Source organism: Taeniopygia guttata, chromosome 5 (genome assembly GCF_048771995.1).
Source record: "Taeniopygia guttata chromosome 5, bTaeGut7.mat, whole genome shotgun sequence".
Taxonomy (NCBI): Eukaryota; Metazoa; Chordata; class Aves; order Passeriformes; family Estrildidae; genus Taeniopygia; species Taeniopygia guttata.
The window spans coordinates 27,877,856-27,899,617 of NC_133030.1; the positions used below are offsets into that span (position 1 = coordinate 27,877,856).

At 38.2% G+C, this 21,762-nt stretch overlaps 1 protein-coding gene across 16 annotated transcripts; it reads left to right on the forward strand.

The window, feature by feature from the left end:
* Nucleotides 1–8,934: 8,934 nt before the first annotated feature.
* LOC100221947 (carbohydrate sulfotransferase 9) lies at nt 8,935–20,881 on the forward strand. Of its 16 annotated transcripts, none has more exons than XM_072929972.1 (7): nt 8,956–9,105; nt 9,221–9,265; nt 16,714–16,824; nt 17,773–17,903; nt 18,757–18,879; nt 19,041–19,188; nt 19,635–20,881. In XM_072929972.1, exons 6-7 carry the CDS (start codon nt 19,095–19,097, stop codon nt 20,483–20,485), a joined length of 945 nt encoding a protein of 314 aa, XP_072786073.1. In that variant the 5' UTR covers nt 8,956–9,105; nt 9,221–9,265; nt 16,714–16,824; nt 17,773–17,903; nt 18,757–18,879; nt 19,041–19,094; the 3' UTR covers nt 20,486–20,881. The 16 variants fall into 16 exon arrangements, with proteins under 16 accessions (XP_030130183.4, XP_072786073.1, XP_072786074.1 ...); XM_072929974.1 differs by lacking the exons at nt 8,956–9,105; nt 9,221–9,265 and adding exons at nt 10,253–10,421; nt 10,687–10,741; XM_072929973.1 differs by lacking the exon at nt 17,773–17,903.
* The last annotated feature ends 881 nt before the right edge of the window (nt 20,882–21,762 follow it).

Consider the following 21,762-nt stretch of genomic DNA (forward strand, 5'->3'; position numbering starts at 1 on the left):
GTTTTAGCCCAAACACATGTATCTAGTTTCAATCGGTAACTAAATCAGACGTGAGTTCTGCACAAGACTAGCCTAGAAAACCTGATCTCTTGCCCATTACATCTAGGAAAGATTTTCCCAAACTAAAGGTTTCAGTAATTCCACTAAGAAGCTCTCATAAATCTGTGATGTGAACCAGGAGGGTACAAATATTGTTCTAGGCACAGGTCTTCATGATACTGTATCTGTATTGGGGTGCTTTACATCTCTCTAAAAAGTCTCTTAAGTCAGTGACAAGCTGGATTATCCAAATTTGCAGAAGCTGTGGGATGTTGTAACACAAGGCAACACAATTGAACAGGCACTTTTCCCCTTTGCTATACCTTCTTTTCCCACCGCAAGTAGAAACAGAAGTAAATTTTTAAAAACTCCACCAGAGTTGTTTTAAAAGACTGAGATTCTCTTCCATTTGTAGCATGTTATTCTGTAAAAATACCAGCATTTGCTTATTTCCTTCACATCTGCAAAATGATCTGCTTATTCCTTTCCTGTACCACAAACATGTTGCCCCTTTCTTCTAATAGAACCCATCCTTATTTCTCTAATACCAAAGTCACTTTTGCTGATAAGTTGGAAGCTTCTGCTTAGCCTCCCTAATAATGAGCATACTCCATCAAGATTTGTTTGTTCTATCAGCAGAACTCCTTTGTAATTTAGGTCTTCTGGGTAGAAAAATTATATTCTGATTCTTCTCTAGGTATTTCTCTACTAAAAACACTCATAACTGAAAATTATTGCCTGTAGATCATACTTCTATCACAGTTGCTTTTGTTTTAGTAGTTTAGCTTCTAAAGATAACGTATAACTGATCCACTTGTTATTTTATTTGATAAGGTGTTGTTCTGCCTCAGGGTACAGTACCAAGATTATCTACAAATTATTAAATCTTATAATCTTATTAATTGTGACTGGTGAATAAAGTCAATAAAGTCCATCATGTACCAGAGGATTTATAAGTCACTGACAACGAAGCATACTGGGAGGCAACTTCCTGTGAACTTCTGCTGGTTTTCTTCCATGCTGTTTAAATGTACAGTTGGTAACATAGTGTTATAACTCCAGAAAGCACAAAATCAGCAAATTTATCAAGAAAGTCGCTTGCACTTTTGGATTTCTTAATTGCAACCATACCAATTTTAGGCTTTAAAGAAATTGAAGAAATCAGGTTCATCCTGTGGACTTGGTTAGAGTGGTGCTCTCCTCTTTGGATAGGTGAGTACTAGTGATATAGGTCTTTAGGCAGTCACTGTGGCCTAGTGATGTGGTCTGGTTTTCTTTTTCCAAAATAAACACCTAACTGTATTGCAGACTGCAGAGTCTCACCTTTGAGGTACCAAATCAGGGTGTGAAATGATCTAAAAGATAAGCCTATGCAAAGCTGCTGATGCAGAGTTACAGGACACTACTGTAACTCAAATTAGACTTAAAGCTTTCATGAGCTCAAATTGCTGTTAGTTTCAGAAGGTAATACGTTAGGCTCAAAGTCCAGCTTACCTCTTCCAATCCCCTTCCTGCCCATGACAAAGACACAGTCACAATACACAGGTTGCTGTGCATAGGATAGGCCCATATTCTATTTATGTATTTGTTAGAGTTGAATAACTGTTTTCATAGAATCATGGAATCGTTTGGGTTGGAAGGGACCTTAAAGATCATCTAGTTATGACCACCCTGCTATGGGCAGGGACACCCCTCACTAGATCAGGTTGCTCAAAGCTTCATCCAACCTGAACACATCCAGGGATGGGGCATCTACAGCTTTTCTGGGCATGCTGTTATAATGTCGCACCACCCTCATAATAAAAAATATCTCTCTTATATCTAGGCTAAATATATCCTCTTTCAGTTAAAAGACTTTGCCCCTTGTCCTATCACTACAGGCCCTATTGAAAAGTTTTCATCTTTCCTATAAGCCCTCTTTAGGTACTGGAAGGTCCAATTTGGTCTCCCCAGAGCTCCCTGTTCTCCACACCAAATAACACCAACCCTCTCAACTTGTCTTTACAGCAGAGATGCTCCAGCCCTCTGGTCATCTTTGTGGCCCTCCTGTGGACTCAGTCCAATAGGTTCATGTCCTTTCTTGGAGTCTCCAGCATTGAATGCAGCACTGCAGGTGGAGTCTCACCAAAGCAGAGCAGAGCAGAGGGGCTGAATCCCACCCTGCCTTGCCCCTCTGGCCACACTGCTTTTGAAGCAGCCCAGGATACAATTGGCTTTCTGGGCTGCAAACACACATTGCCAGCTGATGCACAGCTTCTCATCCACCAACACCCCCAACTCCTCCTCAGAGTGTTCTCAATCATTCCATATCCAGACTGCCTTTGTGGTTGGGATTGTCCCAAGCCAGGAGCAGGACCTTGCATTTGGTCTTGTTAACTCCATGACATTTTCAGAGGCCCACTTTTCAAGTCTGTCGTGTCCCTTTGGATGGCAGGGGCTTCAGGCATCCCCTTGACTAGGGTTATTTCATAGTATCATCAGTGAGCTGTGGGAGAGTTAAGGACAGATATTTAAAAAAATATTTCCAACTGCATTCTATTCAAGTATTTAATTTCTCTTTCCATCTTCTTCAATCCTTCAATCAATGTCAGTCTCAGGGTGAATTCAATGCATACACTTTCAGCTCTTTAAATACTTCACATATGCACTTTTGTCCATCCTTATGTCACCAAACAGCTCTTGACACGCAGACAAGCTAGAAGTTAAATGATTGCATATCACACCAGAATAGGTAGAAATCAATGTATTTGACATCAGTGACTGAAATGTCTCAGACCAACTTCTCTGAGCTTTGAGTCAGACATATTTTGAAGCAGAAAGTGAAAGGTTGCATTGTGCAGGGACAGGGAATGGATGAAGGGAATAGTTTAAAATTGAGGAAGTTTTAAAAATTAAGGTAAAGGTCACTCAGTCTAAATATTCTCTTCCCTATTTTCAGAAGTCAAATATTGCTAAGAAAAAATTCAAACTTGCTTGCTGAAGAAAGACCACAATGTGCTGTGCTGTACGTATAGTGTTCAAGGATACACCTTCTTTTTATCCGAGCTAAGGCATTAAGTAAACAGAAAGCAGTAAACTCAGCCAGAGCTGCACAAAGCTGTATCCAGCAGGAAGCTCCAGAGACAGAAAATATTGTACAGGTACTTATTTTTTAATCTATTTCTTTTAGAAGAATAGTAGGATTTTTTTTTTTAATTTTCTAGGTGTTTTGTTAGTAAATTAAAACTTTTGTGTTTTCTGTTTGTATTTTAAAAGACAGTGAGTTCTGATTTTAGGTTTAGTGATGTCATGGGCAATTGGCTTTTCAACTGATCTCCTTAGATGAAGAAATAATTTTGCAGTTGTTAACATTTCCATGTAGTTTGCTAGCTTTTTTTATTATGTTGCCTTAACTGCAAAAGAGCTCAGAATTAAAACCAGATATCCAGGATTAATTCCTATTATCTGTGAAATATTATGTGTAACTATCCATATAAAGGAGATACAAAAATCACATAAGAAGCTAAATGTTTTTTAGATAATAGATTTGAAGTAGTAGTTTAAACGAGAAATGTTGATATTGTTTATAGATTCATTTGAACTTCATGGGTTATTACATTGTATATTTTCTGTATTCATTCTGTCTGCTTTGATCAAAAACCAGAACACAATCTTATCTAACTTTTTCAGTTTCTTCACTGAAATCTCAAACTCTTGGCCTCAAAACCCTAGAAAAGCCTCTTAATGGAAGAAATTTTTTGCTCCTTTAAATTTCTGAATTTTTTAATCTATCAATGTGATGTATGAATCTATTTTTTTACTAGTGCAAGGACTCTTATTCATGAAAACAGAAAACACAAAAGTGCTCACAAGTTTCTTTTACTGTCATTTTATTTTTGAGATTATCTCTAGAATACTCTTTCCTTTTGGATTCTTACATGCCAAAATCTGAAGCTGCTTGATAAATCTTTCCACAATAAAAATCCTAAACTCCTGAGCACTTTTACCTGTAGGATGGGTTCTACTACATTATTTTGGAAGTAGTAAATTGTGCTTTTTTCAACTCTTGTAACATTTGAATGGGGGTTGTGAACTGACAGTACAAATTAATTAATAGATTCTTCTATTTCTTCTATTCCACACTCTGCTTCAAGTTTGGCTTTTTGAAAGGTACAAAAAGTTCTAAATTTGAAGCAAATAAAACTGAAATGAAGCACCACTTTGTGGGGTTTTTTCCTCTTTGGGCTTCACATATAATAGGAGTGCTTCACTAATTAGAAATTCTAGTGCACAGTACTGGCAGATTTTCTGACTAAGCATGTAAATGTGTAACAGAGACATACTTTATACGTTTAGTCATGCCTGTGTGGACAAAGCAAGAGATACCTCTAAAAGTGCTACCGAATTGTGATATACAAAAGGCTTCTGCCATCTTCCTTCACCATTCCTGTAGACATTCTTCATTCTGCTCTCCCATGGTGACTGAGCCCTGGTTCACAGGTGGCCAAAGGCATGGTTAGCCACATTTGTACAGCCCATGCTATGGTTACACGATATGGTACCATGGCCTGTTTCTTAAATAACTGTTAAAAGGGCCATTAAAAGCCACGTTTTATTTGTATTACTACATTCAGGTTAAAGTAGCATCTGAGGGGGAAAAAATACAGTGAAGAGTAAATAATTTAAAAATTTATGATCTTTCCAGACAGTTTCATTGCAAGGTTTCATACAGAACTGCTTTTCCAAGGCTGCATTATTTATCTGAAATCTGAATGCTGCTAGTTCTACTTTTCTTTCTGGAAGAGTAGAAGTTGTGAGAAAACTGAAGTTTATCTGACTTACTACTTAATTTTAAATAGCGTTGCCACTAATTAACTTAGTTTAACATCTCTCATCTTTGAAGCCTTATAAGAACACTGATATTATAAAACAATTCCACACTGTCAAAAAAATCTATCTCATATCCAAAAATGTCATTGACATCTTTTATCTTTGAGGAAACAAGATTTTTCCCTCAGGATAACCATTGGTTCATCTACTGGAACTTGGCCCTGAGGACTTTGTTTATTAAGTTTATTAAACTTTTTATTACATCTTAATTTCAATGGAATGTGGGCTCAGAAGTGCAGCTATTGGCAGATCCTTTGGGACTTAGTCACTAATGTTGCCTCATGGATTGAGAGGATGTGGTCATAGTTGCTTAAACAGAGGGACAGACATTGTTTTTGATGTAAAGTTTTTCCCTGATTTATAAAGCCTTTAAACTCTGATAGTATAAATGAAGGGTTTAGTTTATTTTCTTCTCAGCCTTATTTGAGGTGAAATACCTAGCCCTCACCAAAAATTTACTTCAGCAAAATCTGAAAGGTTTACCCAGAGAAAAATTGTAGGCTAATGAATTTATGGAAAAAATACTTGTTGTATGACTCCTCCAGTATGTTATTATAGAGAAAGCATGAATTTCATGCTATGCTGGATATTACTCTGAATTTGAAAAGTATGTTTCACAGAAACAGATTACCTTGTATATTGCAGACAAATGCAGAGTTCAATAGAAATTCAGAAGGCCAAGAAAGAGTAAGGAGTATCAAATTGATTTTTCCTGGTTCCAATAGTTTATAAAATTTGAGAAATAGATTTTTTTTTCTGCAAGATTAAAACTGCTTCAAAGAGAATTTTTTCTGTACCAAATCACCTGAACTTGTGTCTATAAGCAAATTGCAGAGGCAATACAGGTAATGAACAACACTGGTATTTGTTGGCAATGGAGTCTCATGTCTTTGGAACTTCTGTAATGCACTAGTGCAACCAACATCCCTCTATGAGATTTTCTTTGAGTTTCCTCCAAAATTTGCCCTAAACCAGGATAGCTGGTCATCTATATGATACAGTTCTTTGGCCAAGAATGTCTGTACTTTGACAGAATTGGATCTTTGGTGGAAGACAGGAAAAAGGAATTTAATATTTTCTGCCAAGTGAGGATATTTTATTAAACTCATGTGATCTGGAATTTTGATTAATACGAAGAATGAGCACATGAAAAAATCGTTAGATGAAGCAACCTGATTCTGCAGCCCCCTAACAAGGTGTGTATCCATATTTTCTGCCCACATCTCATCTCACTCAGTTCTGTGTCTTTCATCTCTGATCATAATCAGTAGCCCCTGAGGCAAATGAGCTCTGTGTCTTGTTAGCAGTTGGTGGAGTAGCTTACAAAAAGGCAGGCTTCAGCAGATAAGAAGACTTCTCTAGCAGACTCCATTAGAATCCTGAGGAAAGAACAAATTTATGGCAGTTGAATTAGCAGTGTACAAGCAGTGTACCAGATATACTTTTTCTGGAAGACAGCACTCCTTTTGCCAAAACTCTTCACAATTCTTATGAGAGCTAATGGGATTTGCAGTAGAAAAAAAGTGACATCATGCCAGTCTGGGCTGTGTTAAGCCCCATAGTGGTTTCATTGGTTCAGAGTCACTGTATTGAAATAACAGTGTGGGTTTGTATAATTTAGCACGAAAACTTTGATAAACGTAGTTTTTGTAGAGAGGTAAGATGGGGCATCTAAATTATACAACAGGATGACCATAGACTTAAAGAAAAGGAGACTGGAAAAGACCTCAAGACTTCATCTTGTGGATTTTGAGGCTCCAAAAGAGAATCAATAGTACCTCATACACGAAAAAGGATCTAATTGTCTTTACTGTTAATAAGACGTCCTTAATACTTAGCATAACCTTCAGTGTCATAGTTTGAACCCATCACTTTATCCACTACAGATAAAACTAAAAAAATTCCTCCTTACCTCCCTATAGGTAACTTGTGTAGATTATAGTTTTCATGTATTTAGTTGTCCTTCTGTTCTTTAAACTGAATTAAACTAAATTAAACTTCAATCTCTCTTTCTTGTGGCTTTTCTTTTTTCCCAGGACAACTGACCATTTTCTCTGCTTTTCTCTGGACCCTTTCCAATTGGTCTGCCTTCTATTGGAACAGTTTTGCTTGAACAGAACACAGTGATACTGGTTGCTGTGCTAGACAGAAATATAATAGGAGGTATTCCTTAATGTATCAACCAAATATACAATCAAAGCAGTTTCTCTTCCTAATATGTAGTTGGCATTCTTGATAGGATGAAACACTACTTTTTCATTAATAACTTGTGACTGACTGGTACCCCTCTTATCCCTTTTTTGGCAGGATGGCTGCCACATTTTTATGAACTATTATTCCCCCTTAGAACCTGACACTTGTAAACACAACTCATTGTCATGTGTTTTCTCCTACAGATAATTTATCTTGTTGAAAGCATTCTGAGTTTAATGTATCATGCAATGACCTTCCTGTTCACATGGGCTTATTGTTATCTGTGAGGCAGAAGGATTGTTCCTTTATCCAAATCATTAATGACCTGCACCATTACTTAGCCAGCTAGAATCTTACTGATTATATTTTTTGAGATTAATAGTGAAAGATGAAAAGCTAATCTCAGCCTGTGGTTTTGCTGTTTTTTTTTTTTTTTTCCCTTGTTTGTTCCCTTTGCCCAGGTAGTTTTTCACTCTTCCAGAAATAGTTTCACTTTAATATACTTTTGAAAATGTTATGAGTCAATGCTATAATGTCAATAGCATTATTAAAATTAAAATATATTGTGTGACCTACTGCTTTTCTATTTGTAAGACTTCTTGCCATATTACAGAAATGAATAGCCAATATGCCAAAAAATACAAAGCAATGTAGCTTGAGTATCTCCAACCTTTTATGAATAATCAATATTTTCATTTTTTCTAATATTTTTTCCAGAATTGATCTCTTCTTCATTTCTTGACTTTATAAAGATGAGCACTGATTCACCACTCCACACATTTCTCATACAACTTCAGAGAGTTTTCAGACAAAGCAAACAGATCTGACCTTACTTCTCTCAGTTCTCTTAATATGCACTTCCTCAGGCTTAGATCCCTGTATAGTACTCACTTCACCTCTTTAGCAGGTTATCAAGGAGCCTCCTGTACCTGTGCAGGGGTGTAGGTCCCTTTATCAGTCCAGGGACACTTAGTGTATCAAAAATAATTAGAGAGCTCTCCTGGAGACATGTAGTAGTGGTATACTTGAGGATGATGTGAACTGCAGTATATTCAAATTATTTCTGGTCCTGTTCTTTTCCTATTTTAGATAGATTCTTTCTTACTGAGTTTAGTTATTAGTCATATAATTACAATTCACCCTTTTTATGAAGAATGATGGAAAATGTACCTCAGCCTTCTGCAAGTGAACTATCACTAGGTTTTTCTTTTCCTTTTCTATTCCTTCCAGATTTTCTTGTATCCATTACTTTTTGCAGTTAACTTTGTGCTTTACCCTTTATGACTTGGTTTCAGCATCTACTACCATTTTTTCATGCTTGTCCTTAGGAATTTGACCTGGTTTCCACTTTCTGTACATTTCCTTCTTGCGTTTCAGGTCACTGAAGACTGTGCTGCTTAGCCAAGCAGCCAAGTTGGTCTCTGACTATACTTCCTATCCTCCCACTGTGTAGGATTGTTTGTGTTTGTACCCTAAACATAATTTCTTTAAGGATGTGCCAACTCTACTGAATTCCTTCTTCTTTAGCCATGCTTCCCATGAGAACTTACCTTCCATTTCCCAGAGCTGATTGGAGTCTTCTTGCATAGAGTTCATTTGAATTGATCTTGCCTCTTTTTCTCAATCTAAAAATAATGCGTATTATCACAGCACTACTGCTCTCAACCAAATTACCTTTGCCCTCATATTCCCAACTATCCCCTTTCTGGGTTGCTTAGCAGGCAGCCTCTTGGCAGGCTGCTCTTGAGGCACTTGGCAGTCTCTGACAGCTGCTGTAGACCCTGCGCGGGGAGTGGTTAAATGCTGCTCGTTATACCTACAGACAGACACAGCACAGTGCTTTCTAATGCGCAACTGGAGGTGCTCACCTAAACATTCTCAGGGAAACACTGGCAACTTTTAGTGGGGCATAGACAAATACTATGTGTACAAAGTGTTTCAAATGCTCTCCCATGAAAGACTCTGTGTGGATACAGAAGCCCTTTGCCCAGGCTTAAAGATCAGGTAAGGAGAACACAAAATCTTTCCCCTATTTCCTTTCCATCCCTAGGCATAAAATTAAAATAACATGTCTCTCTAGACAGACATTTCTTTGTCTGAATCTTTGTTGTTTGTTTAGCATCACTCAGAGGCATGGGAAATCTCCACTGAGGCTGTCTGATTGGTGAGTAAAATTGGATTGTTAGTAGCTTTTCATATCACCATGATTTTGTAAGTGTAGACAAATCTCTGCAAAGAGAGATTTCTTTTTCAGAGTTGGTTGGGTTTTTTATTTGTTTATATATTTAGAAATTGACATAAAATATTTAAAGGCATAAACTGAGACATTGTTTCGTTTTTGAAATCACACTGTAAGGAATCTACAGAGGATTTTTTTGGCAGCCTATTATTCATTGCTATTGCTTTCCCCAGTTAAGAAGTTGATTTTACAGGGATTCTGGTGCCAGAAATTAAATGGCAACGGCTTTCATTCACTTTCTGACTTTACTAAGGGTGGTATGCATCTTGACTCTTCTAATTTCAATACAGTTTGCATCTACATAGGATTCTGTCAAATTTCAAGCATTTCAGCAGAAGTTTTTCAGGCTAGATATCTGCTCCAGGATATTTTTTAATCACTTTGAGCAAAAATAATTTATTGATTTTTATACAGAAAATCTGTGCTCTTTATTCTCTCAAATGATTCCAGTGACCTTTTCTCTAAGAAGTTCAGGTACATTGCAAATTTTGAAATAAGCATTTCAAAAATGAGGTTAAGAGTTTCCTCTTGTACATTATCAGTGGAACCTCTTCTGCACAGGAGAGTAAATAATCTGCTTTAAAGAACAAGCATGAGCAGGATTTCTAGGGAGAAGTAATTGGGTATTGCTGGCAAAATAGATTCAAGGAACAAAATCAGCAGGAAAATGTGCCTTGATGACTAGTGTGAAAATTGATGTGGGAGGGAATGAAAAGGAAAATGTGTCAGTTTAGCTTGGGAGATACTAAAATAACTATAGAAGCTGAAGTGTAGAGCCTGGAACTAGCTGAGAACAGAACTGAGAGTGAGAAGCAGTGGGGCTGTGTGGGAATCTTGGAAGTAGAAAGAGAGACAGTTCTGATGAGCTGGGCTCGGAAGTGTGGTGTTTAAGGGGGGGCTGTGAGGCTGACTGAGGAGACAAAGGGAGGAGTCTGGCAGAGGGAGCCAGCAAAGAGCTGGCTTGTGCATGAGGAAGGCTGAACAGCAGAATCAGGGTGAGATCTGATGGGTGTTTGGGAAGCTGGAAAACAGGATTTGCTGGGTGAGCTGCCTGGGGACGATATAAGGAAGGCTTTTGGAGGTGAGAATTTGCTAGAGATTGGGTTAAAGTTTCACCTGAGGAGTAGAAGAAGGGACTGGGAAAAATGGGGTCACACGTGGGATGAGAGCTAAGGGAAAAGCTGTGGTACCCATGCAAATATGTGTTGAGCAGGAGTGTTGGAGTGCTGCTGGACAGTGGAGTGCAAAGAGTGGGGGTACCAGGAGAGGAAAAGTCTGGGCAGACCATGCTAATGCTGGGGGAGGGGGAGTAGGGACAAGCTGTGCTATGGACAATTTTCCTTCAGTACCAGGAATGGCATCCCACATTTCCAAGTCTCACTGTTTTGTTGCTGCCAGCAGGTAAGACTGGTGAGTTTGGGGCTTGTCATTGTTAATGCTGGGTTTGTTCAGAAGACAGCAATCTCCTGTCACTGTTGGTTATTCCATTAGAGTGAGCATCATAAGACTGGTCAAGGGAGCTGATTCAACCCTGACAATGACTTTTGTGTATGTTGTTGTGATACTTCATGAATACTTTTTTTTAGTACCTTTTCAACAGCTAGTTTTTAAAGAAACAAAATACTCCACACAGTTTGACATGTTTGGTTCACAGGATGAACATGTTCTTGAGACATTCAAGGGCTGTCCAATAAGATCCCTGCTATCTATGGCAGATGAAGGAAGGCATGCAGTAAACTAGGCAAGAATTTTTAAGGAGAATTTATGTTCTTTGTCTACTATGATAATCCTGTGTAGTGTGGGGAACCCACCTTTTCAGATACTCATTGACTGACCATTCTCCATTTTCTGGATACTTGAGCCAACTCTGGAAAGCAGATTTGCAGATTTTTCAAGCATTTTTATCTGTAAGTGAATCCACAAGACTATTTTGAACTTAGAGTGTACTGTTATGTCAAATGCTCGGAAATGTCAAGTCTTTAGTTTCAAGACTGTTCTGCCAAAAGCCAGCAGACACTTCATTTTATGCTCTCTATGATTTAAATTATCACTTTAATCCTACTGTCTCCAAACTTCTTAATTTTTGATACTGCAAGTGTCATAGTATGCTATAAAAACATGTTTCATAGAAACAGACTTTAAACATAACATTTCTGCTGAACAGCTTGCCCTGCAACACAGAAGAGAGCAGAAGGGAAAGAAAGAGTAAGCCTAGATTCATGTAGGAAGAGAGAAAAAGGTATACACACAGTTTGTCAGTAAGTGTCAGGATGTTTCAGGCAAAGAGGTTATTTCTGTAAAAGGGCAGACACCAAATAACTGGTGATAGGACTTGTACATGATTCCTGTAAGGGAGTCTTTGAAGGAGTATAAAAAAGAAAGAGTGGGGGGTAATGAGAGTAGAGGTATGGTTTCAGACAAAATTTTTGGATCCTGAAAATAAGGTTCAAAATCTAGACTAGAATGACAGGAGAAGCTGGAGGAGATAGGAGCAAAAAGGAAAACCATTTAAGCAGAAACGCTTTGTATTCACTGGAGTGTAAAGAGGGAAAGAGAGGTCATAGCTGTCATCAATTATGGCTAAGAGGTACTAGGGATGGGGACACAAGGGTGTAACAAGGTGAACAGCAAACAGGAGTTTGCCTGGGAGTGGTGTGCTAAGTAACTGCGACTTCTATAAACAGTTTTGACTGTGCTATTTGGTGTGCAGTGGCAGGAATATATGAATCAAGCTTGCCCCGGGAGGTGAAAAGCAGGAGGGGTCAAAGAGGATCTAAATCTGAGACACACGCAGGTAGACCTGAATGGCAAGGAAAATATTGCTATTACTGACATTAACTGAGAAGAGAAACATGGGAGACCACACGAAGACATATGCAAAGGCAGAGAGTTAGTTACACACGTGACAAAGCAGAAGGATTTTGTGAGGCCCATCTCCTGTGAAACAACTTTGGGAGGAGATCATTCATTACCACCCTGACCAGGGTGCATTGTTCTAAACTTTTCTTCTGTGCTTCCTTTTTCCTCCTTTTTCCTTCTTTCCAAGTTTTTTAGGCTTATCTAGATTCCATAAAAGAAAGCAGTGAAGTTTGTTCTCTGGTGTTTGGTTTTGCAAGATTTAAATGGCAGTTGACAAGTGCATGGAATTTTGAATTAAGTGTTTAGATAAAACGGCCTCACAGCCCATTACCAGATGTCAGGCACCAAAAGCAGTAACAGGGCACTCCCCAGTCCCCTGGGTCTGCCCCCCACTGCCCAGAGCTCAGGACCCCATGTCAGCCTCCTGAGGCCACCAGTCCCTGCCTCAGTGATGCTGCAGCAGAACTGGTATCCTGCTTCCCAGGTTCCAGCCAAGCTGGGCCCAGCCATGAGCCGGGTCTTCTCACTGAACCTACCTCTTCTTAGAAAATCAAAAGTCTGTGGCCTTTCTGGCTGCAGTTCCAGGAAGGAAAAGAAATACAATTTTGATCACATACTAAGGGCTGGGTTCCAGTTCAAGAGTGACTGCAGTGCATATAGTCTCATTCATTTTTAAACATCTGTTGTATTTTATTGGATACTTAGCATATTACTTTCTATACTCATTTCTTTGAATTTGTTCTTCTTCATCTTCACTGAATTGTACTTTGTGTCTTTTTCAGTCCAGTTCTCAAACCTCCCTTTACCAAAACTTACTTAGAGCAGGCTACAGAACCTTTCTATTTCCCTTGGCCCCCAGCTCTACCACTTTTCCTTGGGTTTCTGCTTCCTGCCTCTCTCTGGGAGCTTTTCTGTCAGACTCGCTGCTGCCTTTCCCAAGGAATTCTTTTTTTTCTCTTCACTTTGGTCCTTTTCATCCCCAAATTGGCTCTTCCTTTCACTTGCTCTTTTATGGACTGGTTAGTAACAGTTTTAGCACACTGGCATCATAGCTGGTGTTGGCATCCCTGAAAGGGAAAACTTTCAGGAGTGATTTTAGGTGAAAAATATAATTGCTCTGTAGGTGCTTCTTAAACTTAATCCAAAAGCAGGGACAGCAGAGGAGAAAGCAGGAACTGTTTCCTTGTTATCAAGGGCTAATGATAACAGGGGCTACCAATATGATGTATCAAAAAGTAAAGCTGAGCTTTTAATACTGCATGAGAAATGATAGATAACAAAAAACTTTGGAAGATAAGACAAGGAGATGACATGGGATTAAGTAGAGAACGAAAAGCTAAAAGGCAGGCATAAGAAATGGAGTAATGAGAATAATAAGCAGATTAATGATGGCAGCAGGAGAGGTATCACTACAATTGCTGAGACCAGAAAGAATGCAAATGAGATGATGTCAAATGCTGTCTCTTATTGACAAAATTACCCAGATCAGACACTTTTTCTAACCCTCAGCTGTCTGTAACATGCGTGAGTTTCCTAACCCATTACTGATTTTCCACTTCATGGACAGGCTAGCCTGGCTGCTAAGGTTCCATTTTCTGGGATCTTTCTCCCTCCTGTCTACCCATTGCAAACTACAGAAGCAAGGGTGCTGCAGATTTAGTCAAACAAGGATATTGCTCTTGCAATTCACTCTGATAGAACAGCACATGCAGAACTGCACCCAGAGCTTGGTTTTCTTGTCCAGGCTATTTCTGGGAGCTTTCTACCCATCATTCCCTCCTCAACTTCTATGTACTCAGGCACATATCAGTATGTATGTATTTGCAGTTGTCTTTTTGAAGGGATTAACAGGGCTTAAGTACAGAATGGGGTTCAGGAACTGAGAATGTTATCTGTTTTCACAGATTTTTCCCTACCTTCCACTGAGCTGCTATTCTGGTACTTTGTTTTACTTCCGGCTTCAAATGTATCAGGAACACAAATAAGTATTGTTATAATTTTATTCTTTTAGTGTGGAAAGTTCCACTTATCAAGTGGGTGCAGAGGATCACCCCACATGCTCAGGTCTGACCAAAGTCTGTCTGTGAAAAACTAGCTTGAAACACACCTTTGTAAATTTATTATCAGAAGACTTTAAATCATTATCAGCCTATTTAGTTAGTTTACTTGGAGCAAATAATATGGCAGTGCAACTGATATTAATGTGCTTTGGAACTGCTCGTGTGTGTGTATATATATGTACATATGTGTGTGTACATGTGTTTCTGTACTTGGGTTATAGGTGCCGCACAAAAAACCTTAACATTATTCAACATTTCCAGCTATAGTACCTCCTATTGTTTATGAAAGCATAAAAATATTTTAAAGTGGGAGGTTTTTTTTGCTAAATTCCTTTAAATACTGAAGATTTTGCAATTGCAATGGTTCAGAAGCTCCAGGAGAAGGATTAGAGAATGCTATGTTATGAATCATTGTTTCAGCAGTTCAAGGACAGAACAGTGTACAAGTGATACCTATGCAAGGCAATCTATTCCTTTGGTGCCTGTTCTGGAAATAAATCCGCATGGCAGGAGGAACAACTTCAGTCTGAGTGTGGATGTGTTACGTCGTGTACTCATGTGACTATTATTAAAACATCTTTGAGTATTTCCTAATTGAAAGAGTACTAGAGACTTTCTATCAGACCTTGTTTTGGTCAGGGGGAAAGTAATCCATTTTAAACCCAAAGCTGGTGGATGGATAAGTGTGAGTGGTTGTGGTGTAGCTACACATGCTCAGTTAAAGTACAGACCACTAACAGACATAAAAGAAGGTTGCAGAGGCTCTAGTATCACAAAGCGTAAAGCAAGCATGAGAAAAACGAACTAGGAAAGAGAAATTTAACAGAAAAAATATCCAATAACTCCAGCATATGACAATTTTTGAGGCCCCTGGAAAAGTACAATAGAGAGAGAGCTCTTCTGGGTCAAACAGTCTCATCTGCCATGCAGGGGATCTGCAAGTAGGTTGCCAGCCTCCTCCATACCCAGTGTACCATGTAGAAAAGGAAGATGTTGAAAGTAATTAAAAGCAGCCAGTTGTCAGAAATTTTTTGAAGTAAACAGAAGGATGGGAAGAACATTTTATGGTCAGAAAATTTGGCAACAAAAATATGAACAACACAATAGCTCTGTTACTTGCAGTGTGTTTAGCAGGAAGAAAAGTATCTTTGAAATGGAATTGTAAAGGGCCTTGGTTGAATTAAGCAGTGCAAAGAAGGCTTGAATTCAGTAAATATTTTTAATTTTATGATGGCTTCAGGACTTTTTGCCATTTTGCATGCACATGAGATGATTTGCATTGCTTTCTCCACTAATCTATTCGCCATTTGTTACCACTCTTGGCTTGAAGAATTGCTCTGGTTGTTCTCATATAGAAATTTTGGATTATGTTATAGGAAACATGTCAGCAGATTGACTGACTATTTTTGCTTGGCTTTGGTTGATTAAGGCAATAGCATTGATGTAGTGGATTTAGAACTCTATAAAGCATTTGACATGACAGCATGTTTTGGCTTATGAGCTAGAAAGACATCAAAACAGCTGGACACACACTGAAGAAATCAACCACTAATTAACAGACAGGCCTCAAAAAAATCTCCTGATAGCAATCCTTCTGAAAGACTCTTGCAAGAAAGGATTCAATGAGGATAATTCTTGCTGCCTGGCTTACTTTTTAGTAATGACCAAAAAATAATCAGAAAATGATTTTGGATGTAATTTCCAGAATCCAGTAAGACATACAGATATTAAAATATCAAGCCATAGCTATGTATAGTTGGTTTATAATGATGTGATCTGAAGAACAAGGAAAAACCAACAGTGCAGTGTATCAGGCTGTTACCTGGAAGATTTTATGCTTCATTAAAAATTAAAAAAACAAAAATCCATCTCCTCCTCCCCCTCTACTTCCTCCACCATGTACAATGTGAACAGTGCAGATGAATGCCTTATATTTAATATTTAGGATCTTCTATTCTGGGAATATGTAAGGTCCAAAGAGATATTTAGATCCCTGTCTCCCTGTTTCCTGTTTTGTTACTTTTCAGTAGAAGAAGTTTCTGCTTTTTTTGTTTCATGTGTTTTATGATGCTGTCTTTCCATCCTGCCTGGGAGAGCCCATACTGCTGCCCTTTGGTTACAGCAGAAATAGTCTATTTAGTATGAACTTCTTGTATTAATAGACTCACCACTCCTTTACTGAGGAATGCCTTGTAGTTACCTAAAATCACACTTAATTCAAGGTAGGATGAGAGAAAATGCAAAGAGAATTATTAACTCATTACATCTTAAATAGGAAACACAATTACAAGTACATGGAAAAGCCATAATAAATGTAAGGAAAAGTTCATCTGTTTTATTGACACTGACACCTTCTGACAAAAGTGCTTTTCATTTTGGATATTTTCCCTTCTTTTCAACTTGTCCCTCTTTGAAAAAATGGCTCTCAGAATTTTCTTTCTTCCTCTTCCTCAGGTTTCCCTTAGGTGATTCTCACCAGTGGAAACTTTGCATTACACAGAACTCCATACTGGGGTCGTGCATCTGAAAACATCTTCTGAAGAAGGCTTTGAACTTCACTTTAAGGTAGCTTCATGTCATGTTGACCCCACTTGTTGAAGGCAGTGTTAACTCTTGCTGCCAGTCTGTTCTGTGGAGTTTTCTAAGGAGTCCAGAAAGAGTTCACCTGTCATCTTGGATCTTGTTCCACCCCTTCTTATGGTCTTATTGTTCTCCTGAATTTAATTAAAGATTCTTTTGCTTCCACAAATATGCATAAATCTTAGAAGAGGAGTTGTCTCCTGTGTTTAACTAGCTCCTAAACAGCTTCTTTCCCCCAAGGAAGCAAGTCTCTTCTATTTCCCTGTGAAAATTGAACTCATTGACATGTTTCCATATGAAATATGTCTTATAGCAGACCTTATATTCTCTAGTGGTAGTGTAATTATTAAATATGCATGATACAAGTATCTAAATAGGATAAAATTCATCCAATTCATTTTCTGATTCCTGAGACAGGTATGATAACATTATTTCTCTGAAGTGACAGCATTTAAAGTGAATGAAGCCCAGCATATTTCTCCTAGGGATACTCTAACATGGGGTCCTTGTACAGAATTATTTAGAGTTATATTGATTTTAATTGCTACACAGTGTAGAGTTGTGTTTTCAAACTGCTTCTGAAAAAGAATAAAAAGGGAACACTCAGTCTTGGCCCTCATGAGATCAATGAACAACCTGACTGACTTTAGCTGGCCTTGAAAATGGCCTCTGATGCATTAGGACTCAAGGATCACATCATGAAATGAGAATTGATGTACAGTGAAGGAAAGGTTAAAGGCAGATCTTCCCATAACCTTTCCTGTAGCCTTTACAATGATTTTATACAGCCAAGAAAATGAAAAAAGTGTAGGCTAAATGCCATTGCATCTAAGAAGTCTGCATTAATTTGAATGAGTATTGTAACATTTTAGTGTAAATACAAGTAAATCTTTAGTACAGAAATAGTGAACAGTGCCCCTCTCTATTCCCCAGGTCATACCTATGCTAAGAGAGATTTAATTGTCAGTAATGCTGTTAATTCTATGAGTCTGCAGATATTCCAGTAAAAGTATGTGATATCAACATCACATGCCAGCCCTGAAAGGAGGAACTCTTGTGCTCAGGTACAGTTTTAGCAATGTAACTGCTACTGCTTCCACTGCTGTCTCAGAACACACCAGAAACCAGAAGTGGTCCTATTGTATCTTGTAAAAACAAAACAAAATAAGAAAAAATGAAAAATTTTGAAAAAAAAATTGAAAAAAAGGCATCCAGGCAATGGTGTGTTTATTGCCAGTTGGTTCAGGATGAAAACTTGAGAAGTGGGAAAGGAAGACAGTGCTGTTTGACTTTTTTGATTGTGTGGACTTTATAGAACAGAAAGAGAATGTCTCGTTTGCCAGTAGTTACTGTTTTGCACTTAATGTTGCAAATTCCAGTAACAGCATGCTGATGAAGAGCTCTCTACTGGGGGAAACAGAGTAAGATTGCACAGAGAATTTAGATAGGTCCCTCTTCATGATATGCAAGGAGACAATGAGTGAGCACAAGAGAGAAAATATGTTGTGTTGGACTGCCTTCTTTCCTTCTGTCTGGGAACATGGAACAACTCCTTTTCTGTTGTTTACCACTTTCTACATTTCCTATTGTACTGAACCAATCTGGGGCTCTTCTGCTGCAGCAGCAATGGCAGCAAACACATATACCATGCAGGGTCTTTGGAGAGGGATAATGGGAGAATTCAAGTCAGTGGTGTGGATTCTCTGCAGGAATAGGGAAGAGGTTCTCCTGCAATGATTTATTTGTCCAAAGTGCAAAGCTTCAGGGCAATAAATGGAAATAAATTCATCCTGAATATATCCTGGTCTTTGTGGATACACCTGTTACAGGTTATAGAGATCTTTGTATTCTTAGATTCTAAAGATTATAAAAAAATACAACTTTGTAATCCTAAATGAAGTTATTGTTCCCCAACAGCTTTAAAAGACAAGGGAGGAGTATGTGCTCATAAGCAGTTCATTGTTCTGAAAAAAGGAGGAATTTTGGAAGACTTCAAAATGGACATATTATTTATCTGTTTGGTTTAACAGTATAATTGTGGTGAGTCTTTTCCATAAGAGGATTTTTACTTATTAGAAAAACCTATTTTATAGGGCTTGGAAAGTCTTTTTGCTGTCCTAGATTCTGTAGGAGATATCCATGTTATCTTTGTTATATCAGTCATACAAAATCTAACCTGAATTATCTTTCCTTGTTGACAGAAAGACAGATTTCCACTTTAGAGACCACGTCACTTTCCTTCTTGTGAGAATAACATGAACCAGAAGGTGTTAGTTTTCCTTCTTCCAAATTTTGTATTTGGGATATTTCTTTTTGGGCTTTTCTGTAGGAGACAAAAAAACCTAACGGGTGAGTAAAGATATTACCAACAAGATTGAATGTTTTATAAAAAGAGAGACACCTTTTCCAAATATGTTAGAAAGTAACTATGGAGCCTAAGATATAAACAATACTGTGAAAATATCCAAGGCCTAGTCACTTGTCACTGTGGTAGTTATCTCAGCAATATATGAGAGGAAAGCACTAGAAAAACATGATGCTGGACCACCAAACTTACTTAGACTAATTCTGCTAACATATTGAAACTTTTCATTTTAATAAATGTTTCACTAGGGAGGGTAGTTTATTGCATGTTTGCCAGTCTAGTCTGGTTACAGCAAAAAAAAAAATTATTTTAGTATCTTCATTAGGTTTTGTATGCAGGATGATAGATTGAGTGCTATGATTGTCACAGATAAACGGATTTATACAAGCCTATTTCGCTGAAATGGTTTAAATTTCTCCCTTGGTTACAGATGCTTTTCCCAATCCTACTGAAAATTGGCTGGCAATTCAAAACGGTCGGAAAAACACACTGGCTTCTGTCTGCCTGAAGAATAACCTTAATAAACCAAGAAACAAATTGGATTCTCATGTTGCAAACCAGCTCTTTGTGGAGCACAAGCATAAATTTATCTACTGTGAGGTGCCTAAGGTAGGCTGCTCCAACTGGAAGAGAACTATTTTTCTTCTTCAATCAGACTTGAATGCAGAAGCTTCTGAAATTGAGCATGACAACATCCACCATACCTCACTAATCAAAAGGCTGGTGTCTTACCCTCCTGCCTTACAAAAGGAATTCCTAAGCAATTACACTAAAGTGATGTTCACCAGACATCCCTTGGAACGGCTGGTTTCAGCTTACAGAGACAAACTCCTGCACTCTGAGCCATTCTACAGTACCACTGTTGCTAATGAGATTAGGGCAATGTTCAGGAAAAATAAAAATTCTCCTGAAAAAGTTAGTTTCCAGGAGTTTGTCAACTTCATTCTAGCAAAACCACCACATACTCTTGACATTCACTGGAAACCAATGTTTCTGCTTTGCGATCCTTGCAACATTCACTATGATATTGTGGGTAAGTATGAAACTCTTGGGTTGGACTCTGAGCATGTTCTGAAGGTCATTGGTGCACCAGAGAGCCTGCAATACCCCAGCTTGAAAAGATACGGCTCAGAGAAACGAACTGATGGTGATATCACCTTAGAGTACCTCAGACAACTGACCTCAGAACAAATTGAGAAGATTAAAAAATTGTATGAAATGGATTTCTTTTTGTTCAACTATAGTATGAAATATGAGGATTATTTTTCCCCGAATGACTAATGTGGGTTAAACAAAGAACAGTTTCCTTTGTACAAAATGGACGGAACTTGTCCTCCCAGGTGCTTGATAACTGGGCCGGTGACTGCTGCTGAGGTTATCCTGGAATTTGTAGATACGGTTTATCATTCTAAGGACCCTTATAAAAAATCCCTGTCATGATCTCTTGTACCATGCAGACCTTTACCTAATAAAGTTATTGTCTTCCTATTGATCTTTAACAGCATATGTTTGTTTCATTAAAACTGTTCATAAAGGATAGATTTTGGTCCATTGGTAAGAAACATGGGAAGGATGAAGAATGTTGTATTGCACAATGAATATTTTAGAACACCATTTTCATTTTTTTTAATTAGAAAGTTATATAAGACGCAATAAATAATCTCCTTGAGAGTTAAACCACTCTGTCTGCAAGAGCCTTGATCATAAATGCTGTAGGAAAGGAGCAAATAACTTCAGATGCTTGAAGTTGCATTACAGAGAACCTAATGCCAGGATATCTTCCTGTCTAGCAGTGCTCTGATCACAGCCCATCAGCCTCATCCCCCAAGCAGCACAGTTGTCAGCATTATAGCTCTTAAAAATCTTCTGATGAGCAGATCTGGCATTCATGGTGACCTTACAAACGCTTTTTGCCAGTTTTGTAAGCATTTTAGCAGAAAGTCTGAAAAATGCATTGCGTTTTTTTAGAGAAGTAGTTAGAGGTACCTTCTGAACTTTTCAGCTGGGTGGTGCATGATCTAAAATCTCAGTGGAAAGGTGATTCTTATTTATTCTCCAAAAGCACTTAACAGCCAGTCAATGGACAGGCCAGACAGTGCAGTGGGGGCAAGGTTTGGGCTTTCCCATTTGTGCTGCTGGAATCCATGAGCCCCTGGGACTTTACTGAGCATAGCACTTAGGAGGAGCTGGGTAACCTTAGATAATACATTTGTTCTACTTGTTGCTTTCTCATATTACAGGAGAATGAGTACAAATACATTGTGAAGTTATGGTGAGGGGAACAAGGAAACATGTGGAAGAAGGAACTCAAACCAGTACCCCATTCTTATATTCCTAAGTGGCTTTGGTTTTAGATCACTGAGGGGTCTATAACTGCTATTATATTAAGCATGAGATTTGTCCCCCTTTAAAAAAAATTCTGTTGTCTAGTAAAATTCAAATATTAATTTGTGACCATATTAATTGTAACAAGTTTTAGCAACTAATTGTGACTATTGGCACTACCTCTAGGGGATGTCTGTCTCTCAGCAGCTAACTTGAAAATCTCTCAAATGCAC